We start from the raw sequence: 9295 nt of genomic DNA on the forward strand, positions 1-9295 counted from the left end.
CAATTCCAGACCACACCAGATCAACAAAATCTGAATCTCTGAGAATGGAACACCAGCACTGGTCATTTTTTTTTTTTTTTTTTTTTTTTTTTTAGACGGAGTCTCGCTCTGTTGTCAGGCTGGAGTGCAGTGGCGCCATCTTGGCTCACTACAACCCCCACCTCCCAGATTCCAGTGATTCTCCTGCCTCAGCCTCCCAAGTACCTGGAACTACAGGTGCATGCCACCACACCCAGCTAATTTTTGTATTTTTAGCAGAGATGGGGCTTCACCATGCTGGCCAGGATGGTCTTGATCTCTTGACCTCGTGATCCGCCTGCCTCGGCCTCCCAAAGTGCTAGGATTACAGGCGTGAGCCACCACACCCAGCCAAGCACTGGTAATTTTAAAGTTCCCCAGGTGATCCCAGTGTGCACTCAAAGTTGAGAATCACTGCAGAAATGGAACCTAGACCTTGGAAATGTACACAACTGAGTGTGCAAGCTACTTAACCTCCCTTAGCCTCAAAATTCTCATCTACAAAATGGGAATTATATGTACCTCCCAGAGTTGCTGAAATATTGAGATTCTATATAAAGCTCTCTGGAAATGTAAATTCTCATCCCCAGGGGAAACCTGATCAAATCTTCATAGCTTAGGGTAAGAAATGCTAATTCTATCAGCAATTCACATTTTTCATTGTTACCTGATTATTTTATTGAACATTTACATTGGGGAAATTCAGAAATGCTCATTTTTCCACTTTCCTGGTGGTAAGATGCTGCCTGAAGCTATGTTTAAATTTTCAAGAGTAAATAAACTATGGCGGGAAATCTAGCTGACTATGCCAGTGATTCTCAAACCTAGCAGTACATTAGAATCACCTCAGAAATTTTTTTAAAGAAACACATGAATGTCCAGACCTCGCCAGGCCAAATTAAATCAGAATCCCTGGGGTGGCTCCGGAACATCAGTATTTTTTTAAAAAGCTGATAGAAAGGTAACTGTAAAACACAGTCAGGGCTTAAAAGCACTGATTTGTGCTAACGATATCCCATGCTAACTGCACATCACAGTCACCTGGGGAGCTCTTTAAAAAGTTGATTGATTCCAGAACCCTACCGAGACTTACAGATTCAGAATCTGTGGAAGTGGAGCCTGTCATTGTGCAAATCTTCATAAAGCTCCCCACTGGTGATTCTGATGCAAACTCACTGAGAACCACTACTTTGTATCATACATTTACTCTACGTGTTGTATATCAGCAAAGATCATTTAAAACTTTCAGTGGTCTCAAATGCCAAGCCTGCCAGTTACTTTTAATCAGTAACTGACACAACACATCACAGTAACTCCAAAGACTTTACAGATCTTTTCAGAACACTTTTATGTCCAGCCCACTGACCCACATCACCTACCCTATGCTGTGCCAAATACTGGCTATGTAGTCCATTGGTATTTCTAACCAAATTCCTCTAAATGGGCTGCTGATCTGGGAAAAGCAACATGGAATCACATGACTCCCCAAGCCTTATTCCCCTTTGCTAAGTGGTATGTAATGCCAGGATTAATGAAATGAACTCTATTGGTCAAATGAGTCTGAATGAAATCTGAGTTGTTGTCTGCTCCTAGAAGCAAACTGTTATCTATTTGTTTCCCTCAGAGAGATAAACTCAGAGGAAACAGGAGTGATCCCTGAGGTGGGAATAATATAGTGGGCTGCAATTTTAAAACTCTGCTTAGACAATAATAGGACACTTGGAATCTTATTTTGATAGATCAAACCAATCAGTATATACAGCACCATGGTGGTACTACCAGGCAGGTGATAGATAATAGTAGCATTTAAACAACCAGGCACTATATTAGGCATATTAAATATATTAACTCATGTGATTCTCAATTGCAATGATAATAGCCCTGTCAGGCAGGTAATATTATTATTTCCATTTTGTCAAAAAAGAAACAAAGGCACACAGAAGTTAGATGATTTACCCAAAGTCCCATAGCTACTAAGTGGCAGTTTTCTGAAACCAGGCAATCTGGCTGTGGAGTCCAACATCTTAAGTACTCCTCTGCAATGCAGATGAGTGATGGCCAAGCAGTTTAAAAAAAAAAAAAGTTACTGTCTGCAGTAGAAACTAGAGGTCAGGGTATGGGTACGTTGGGCAAATTACTTAGCCTCTTGGAGCCTATTTTTGCATCTGAAAAATCAGGATAATAATTGTACCTGCCTTGTAGAGTTGAGGTGATGATTAAACAAGATTAAGCATGTGATGTGCTTAGAAAAGTGCTTGGTACTTTTAAGAGCTTTCTGTCAGCCATTATTATTATTTGTATTTTAAAACAGCTCAAGTGGTCAGGGAGAAATGAAAATCTATTAAACTGAAAATTTTCCTGCCAATCTTAGATTTGTAGATTCTGTAGATTACCAGTACATCAGATCCAATGTGAAATGCAGTCATAAAACATTTTCACAAAAACTTAAGGACTGTCACTGTGACAAACCCCAGACCAAACAGTCCAGGACAATGGCTCTAAAAGGCAAACATCTTCAATTATCAGCCTGTGTACATGTAAACACAACAGGAACCAGACTTCTGAGTAGCTGCAAACTGCAATTCTCTGTGATGGGAGAACATGCCCCAGAACAGCCTGTCGAGTGGTAATTGCCAGCCCTCCTCAGTCACATATGTATAAACAGAAAAGAAAAACAAAACAAGGGCTCAAAAAGCGTTAACATTCATTAAACGCCTGACACTCTATTAAATGCTTTTCATGCATTACCTTCTTTAATCCTCACAACACCCTTCCAAAGTTGAACATGATACAAACACACTGGTTTGTATCACTTTAAATGCATGACTACACATCTCAAATGGGCCCTGAGCACTGCCTGGGAATCCAACTCTATTTCTCTAGTACGTTCACTTTCACCCTCTCTAGGACTCTGTCACATATCTCTCCTCCAAGTTCCCACACCTTTCCTCTCCCCTGCTGCCCTCCCTCTCAGCTGATGGATGCCTATACCAATAGACTCTTTTCCCACCACCCACTGTATCTGCACCTGTTATCTCAGCTTCCCCTCTAGTTAAAACAGAGTAAGTGTCCCTGCTCATTTCAAAACCAACTACTCACCTGCTTAGGGTCTCCTCCTTTCTCAGGTATTCAACAACTACCCTTTACAATGTTCCCCTCTTTCATCTGCAGCAGTTTTTCCTTTCTACGAGTTTAATCACATTGCCATATAAACATTCTGCTTTCTTCTATCTTGAAAAAAATGCTACCCAACCTTAAGGCCCCTCTTCTCCATTAAAGTTGTTCTTGTCAAAATGATTAAAATTCTCCTAATTACCAAAGTCATCTTATACAGTAACATTCAACATGGTTGACCACTACCTCCCTCCCTTGTTTGGCTTCGCCTCCTCTTCTTTGTGTACACTATTAAACTAGATGTCTTCACCAGTCCCATATATTTTAAATACTATGTACCGTATATGATGCCGATTCCAAAGGTTAACTCTACCAGGACTTCAGATTTAAATTTCTAAAAAGCACATTTGATATCTCGACCCAAATATCTACTAGATAATTTTTGTGTGTATATTTCACCATACTAAAAAAAACTATCAGGTGACTGATAAATGGAGAGAAGGTGAATAGGTAATGTGAAAAATCAAATGTGCTAAATGTTCATGGCACCTGTAGGTGGTAGGTGGTCAGAGTCCTCTGCAAAATTCTTCCCAGCTATGCTTATGTCTTCTATTGGGAAAAACTTACTAGGCATCTCAAACCTAACACATTCAAAACGTAAGTACTGATTCCACAACCTCCAAAAATGAAACCTACCCCATCCTACAATTTTCCTTGAGTCAAGGCTAGCATATGAGGGCTTTGGCATATGGGGACCTTGCCTATCGCGTTCATAGATATTCTGAGCTTCTAGAACAGCGTCTGGCACACAGGAGGCGTTCAAAATAGCTGCTGAATGGATTGATGAATTCATGTTCTTTCTTTCTAGGTCCCTCGACCTCCACCGGCCCTTGAGTCATTGGGAAGTTCTGGGCTGTCTTAGCGCCTGATGACGGCTTCTTACCAATCATACCACACGGCTGCTCCTCAGGGAGTTGGTGGTGGCCTTCCCCTACCACAGAGCCACAGGGTTCCTGTCCCGGTCCCGTCACGCATAGGCGCCCCAACACGCGTCACAGTGTAGCTGGCATCACACGGCCAGAATCGGGTCCTGCCCTCGGGCTGCAGCGACACTACCTCACAGCTCAGGCCCACCCGGGCAGTCTCCCGGGCCAGGGCCACAACCCACGCCTTGGGCCCCCTGCACGTCAACGGCATCTTCCTTCTTCACGCCCGCCCTCCCACAGCCCGGCGCAGCGGCCTCCCGCACGCCCCCTGCCCACCTGGCCCCCAGCCACCTTTCCTCACCTGGGCCTGCGGGGCCGCCCCAACTGCCACGAGGCAACCCCAGCAGCCTCGCCAGTTGGGTCCACTCCGAGCCTGCCGGCATTCGTCGCTATCCAATCCCACCTGCGCCCGCGAGCCTGCGCACTGGAGCTTTGCCCTGCGCCTCGGCCCTCTACCGGTCTTCCAAGGCACTGATAGCCCATTGCCGCGGACGCCGCTGTAAATTCCCTGCGGGCCCTGTGCACCACCCTGTGCGCGTCCCCCTCTCCCAGGCCAGGCTGATAATGCTAACAGCTCTCTGAGCTATTCTCATATCCTGAACCACTGAGGACTGTGTTCTCCAGGAATGCTCGCCTGACCCACACCTGCCCTCTAAGCCTCTAATGAGGCCCCAGAGGGCTGGGGTGGGGAGTCTCTTCGTAGTATCAGAGCAGGGCAGATAGGCTATTGCAAAAGGAGTCAGAGCCTGTGCCACAATATGAGGTCAGCTGGCTGCTAGGTCAATTAAGACAACTTCAGCAAGAGTGGTCAATGTAGAGGGAATTCAGTCGTTGACATTGCCTGAAAGCAGGAAGCCAGAATCTTTTTATCTTGACGAACACACCTCTATTCGTTGGTCCTGACCTCAGCCACTTTGGTGAATCCAGATACCCTGAAGGTGTGGCAAGACCTGCCTCACTCATCCCCCAGCCTTCAGTGCTGGTCCCACAGAGAGCCATATGCTTGAGCTGAACTGCAGTTAAGCAGTGACAGCTACCCTCTGTCCAGGCTCTGAGGCCAGCTTTCTGCTCCGTGAGTCACTGACAGTGAGTCTCTACAGAGACTTTTTCCTTCTGCAGCAGCCAAGGTACCCTGCAAGCAACCCACACCATTGCCATATGTCTTAGTTTGTTTGTGTTGCTATAAAGCAATACCTGAGGCTGGGTAATTTATAAAGAAAAGAGGTTTGTTTGTTTCACAGTTTCACAGGCTGTACAAGAAACATGGCACCACCACCCGCTTTTGATGAGGGCCTCAGGAAGCTTCCACTCATGGCAGAAGACAAAGGAGAGCCAATGTGTGCAAGACAGAGGAAGAGAGAGAGGTGGGAGGTGCCAGGCTCTTTTCCACGACCAGTTCTCATGAGAACAAAGAGTAAGAACTCACTCACTTCCACGAGACTAGCACCAAGTCATGCATAAAGGATCTACCCACATGACCTAGACACTGCACACCAGGCCCCACCTCCAACATTGGGGGTCAAATTTTAACATTAGATTTATTTTATTTATTTATTTATTTTGAGATGGAGTCTCGCTCTGTCGCCCAGGCTGGAGTGTAGTGGCATGATCTCAGCTCACGGTAACCTCCACCTCCCCGGTTCAAGTGATTCTCCTGCCTCAGCCTCCCCAGTAGCTGGGACTACAGGAGCATGCCACCATGCCTGGCTAATTTTTGTATTTTTAGTAGAGACGAGGTTTCACTGTGTTGGTCAGGCTGGTCTTGAACTCCTGACCTCAGGTGATCCACCCATCTCGGCCTCCCAAAGTACTGGGATTACAGGCATGAGCCATCGCACCCAGCCCAACATTAGATTTAGATGGGACAAATATCCAAACTATATCACCAGGGTAAGATTCCCCCTTAAAGATGGACACCATGTCTAATGTTTCTTCATAGTGCCTAACATCAAGATTCTGCGCTGGTCATCATTTCACAAACATGAGCAGCATGGCTGCTCCAAGACACACAGAGGGAATAACCCCCATTCACATCACCAGGAAATCCTTGCATGGAGGCTAAATGAACAGTTGGTAAGAGTGGACCCTGAGGTCTCATTCCATCTCCCCCAGACTTCCTGCTTGACCACACAATATTCCCAGAAGCCAGTGACCCAGAAGGCTCTTCTTGGCTTTCTGTCCTTTTACCTGTGAAAAATTTAAAGAACTATAAAGTTTAGGGCCCATCACAGTTTACTACCCTTCTTTGGAGGCCTCTTTAAACCCTTGAGTCTTACCAATTACCAGTAGCACTAGGAGCCTTGCATCCTGGCCTTAAGTCCTTGCTTTGCTACTGAATAGTTGGTGACCTTTGGAAGGTTACTTCCCAACTTGTGTCTCAGTTTTCCTTTTTTCAAAAAAGGGGACACAGTTGCAAGTGTTTAATGAGACAAAAAACAGAAGCATTCATCACCGTGCCTGGCAGTGAACACTGCTTTTCTTGCTCAAGAAGTTTGAGCCATACGCTTCTCTAGGTCTGTGACTCTCCCAGAGTTTCTGGGAGTTCCTCTCTGAGCAACAGACCCACTGCAGTCTCCATACTTTAGGGGTAAGGCTGGATGCCCTTCACACATCAGTCTGGATGAGTTCATGCACCACTCATCCAAAAGTGAATCCAAAAGTGATTCCAAAAGCAAAGGCCAGAGACCTAGTTACTAATGTTGTGTCTCCTCATGGTCCTAGGATTCAGCCACACAGGGCTTCCCATTGCAGCTTCAGGTCCTCCTCACTCCCCAGTGCAGGCCCAGTTTCACTCTCAGGTCCTCCAGCCCAGGCCTCAGTTCTGCCTCTTTTAGTCCATCCCTCCAGATCCACTTTCCAACAGGGCTCGGAAGTCGCTTGGCTGTCCCCTGCCTGCTGCACCACAGCCCCCAGACACCGCCTCCTTATTTCCTGCATGGTCCAAGGCTCAATGCTAATCCCTGGGTGTCTTAGTCTGTTTTGTGCTGCTATAATAGAATTCCTGAGCCTGGATAATTTGTGAAGAACAAAACATTTTTTTCTCACAGTTCTGGAGAATGGGAAGTCCAAGATAAGGTGCCAGCATCTGGTGCAGGTCTTCTTGCTGCATCCTCCAGAGGAGAGGAACGTTATGTCCTCATGTGGCAGAAGGCAGAGGGCAAATAGGAAAAAGGAAGCCAAACTCGCCCTCTTCTAACAGCATTAATCTCACGCAGGACAGAGTCCTCATGGTCCTTTCACCTCCCGAAGGTCCCACCTCCTAACACTGCCACAGCAGCAACCAAATTTCTTTTAATATTAATACATGAGTGTAGGAGTGGACAAACATTCAAATCATCACACTGGGAAGGCTCAGCTGGAGGAGGAGAATTGGCCAGCACAGGGAGGCAACGCTCATTTTGGAATTTTTGTCTTTGCAGTCCTTGGTCTTGATCCGGATACCCAGATGCCCTCTGAGATGGACCTTGAGGGCCATGCCAATGTCTGCTCTCTGCTGAGGTAGGGCTCATCTACTCCTTACAAGTATAAGAACTTACTGCCAAACATACCCTCCTCCAAGCCATGGGTCCCCAGATACAGTCAGGAGGACCCCAGGGGATAGCTGGAACTCAGGACCTCAGGAGAGATCCCAAGGCCTATGCTCAAGTTCAGAGTTTTCTAATTCAGGCTTGGAGCCCAGGAACAGAAGATAACTAAGAACAATATTGACAGAAAAAAATAATCACTTCATTGACATTACCCTTCACAGGACCCCCTGCTTCAGGCCTGTGCTTTGCAGCCTGGTTCATTTGGGAATGGTATGCTTCACACCCAGCCCTATTAAGTGTGAGTTGATGATGATCGTGAGCTTGGAAGAAGCTGTGGGGGCCTCTCTGTGTGTTTCTGTCTGCCCTGCTTTGAGACACTTCACATAAAAGACTTTATAAAAATAAACTGTGGAGATTTCAATGCCAGTAAAAATCCCGGTGGAGGTGGAAAACTATTTAAGGAGCACAAGGACATACATTTATCTTGCTGTGAATCCCTGGCTGCCTGGTCCCTGAGCCTGACACACAGCAGATGCCCAATAAATATTAATAGATTGATCCATTTGTTGGCTGCTCATCCGTTTGCAGCTTCAACCAGCCCATGGCTCTGCGTGCACACACCACAAGGAGACAGAATCCATAGGCTTCGACAGGAGAGAGCTGCTCAGCTGGCAGGAGAGCCTGCCACAAACCCTTGAGCATAAATGTCCTGCCCTCCACTTCCAGCTCTACGTACTAACTGTAAAATAATGATGTGGCAGAAAGTGAAGTGCAAAGACTGCCAAATTCTAAGAAAGAACCTGGTTTCATGCCTTTTAATCCTATGAGTCATTCCTTGGTCTGCACCAAGCCCTGTGCTTTACAGCAAGAATACAGATGTCTTCATCGAACTGCATCTCATTAGCTGGACCTAACAGAGTGCAAACAGAAGACAACTTTGTTTCTTTCCAATGCCATTTGAACTCAATGCCCAGATGCTTTTCTTCCCTGGGCCCATGCAGATGAAATCTTGGGCTGGTTTGTAACTTTGAACACCCAGAATACTCCCATTTCAGTTTAAGATTCCCTCTGACTTATCTAATTGTTAGGCTCTCTTCACCTTCAGCCTGAGAAATGGGTACCATCAATTTCTCCTTTCTCACCCAGCTTCACACCCAGGCCCTCCAGACTCAGTGGCTGTCTGACACCTCTACAGCTGGAGTCCTCCAGCAATGGACTCCCTGGGCTCAGCAGATATTTTGAGCTGGCTATTTCTTCTGCGAGACGATCTTGTGTTTTCTCAGGAATTCCCCTGCAGAAGATCTCTGAGTACGAACCCATGCCCAGTGATGTTGCCTCTGCCCAGCTGCTTACAAGACTGTTCCTTGGCCCCTCCAGGGCTAACAATCTGTTTATGTAATTTGTGCCATGAATAAAGATACCAGACAAATGAGTAAATGGAGGCTGAGTTGTAGGCATGGTTTTGTGCCCTAATAATGGGGTTTTGTGCCCCAATAATGGGCTGCACAGGAAAAGAAGGGCCCTGTAGCTGATGCGTAATTCATCAGCTACAGGTGGATGCCTTTTTGTGATTCCCCCTAATGCATGCTCTGTGTGAGCTGAGGCTCTGGCTGTCTCTCTGCTGGGGTCTACATCACCTCTGCTTGTTTT

At 46.2% G+C, this 9295-nt stretch overlaps 2 protein-coding genes across 6 annotated transcripts in view; one reads left to right on the plus strand and one right to left on the minus strand.

The window, feature by feature from the left end:
- The window catches only part of PTPN20 (protein tyrosine phosphatase non-receptor type 20), a 90978-nt gene extending 86485 nt beyond the window's left edge, over positions 1-4493 (minus strand). For 4 of the 5 annotated variants that reach the window (XR_008510408.2, XM_054522263.1, XM_054522260.2 and 1 more), the window contains exon 1: positions 4076-4123. The gene's annotated coding sequence lies outside the window, so the exon portion shown is untranslated. Of the gene's footprint in view, positions 1-4075; positions 4124-4419 lie in introns of those variants that run through there. The other variant, XM_024253646.3, reaches the window with a different exon arrangement.
- LOC129048488 (uncharacterized) lies at positions 4061-9087 on the plus strand. Its single transcript, XM_054523484.2, has 5 exons — positions 4061-4105; positions 4214-4617; positions 5360-5532; positions 7538-7616; positions 8792-9087. Exons 1-5 carry the CDS (start codon positions 4061-4063, stop codon positions 9042-9044), a joined length of 954 nt encoding a protein of 317 aa, XP_054379459.2. The 3' UTR covers positions 9045-9087.
- The last annotated feature ends 208 nt before the right edge of the window (positions 9088-9295 follow it).

Source organism: Pongo abelii, chromosome 8, assembly GCF_028885655.2.
Source record: "Pongo abelii isolate AG06213 chromosome 8, NHGRI_mPonAbe1-v2.0_pri, whole genome shotgun sequence".
NCBI classification, from domain to species: domain Eukaryota; kingdom Metazoa; phylum Chordata; class Mammalia; order Primates; family Hominidae; genus Pongo; species Pongo abelii.

Excerpts from the sequence above, each read along its gene's own strand:
- LOC129048488 (XM_054523484.2), top strand. The coding sequence starts at position 4,061 with ATGACGGCTTCTTACCAATCATACCACACGGCTGCTCCTCAGGGA. Across the intron at positions 4,618-5,359 it reads CCATTGCCGCGGACGCCGCT|TTTCACAGGCTGTACAAGAA; the intron begins GTAAATTCCCTG and ends TTTGTTTCACAG. Across the intron at positions 5,533-7,537 it reads AGTTCTCATGAGAACAAAGA|TCCTTGGTCTTGATCCGGAT; the intron begins GTAAGAACTCAC and ends TTGTCTTTGCAG.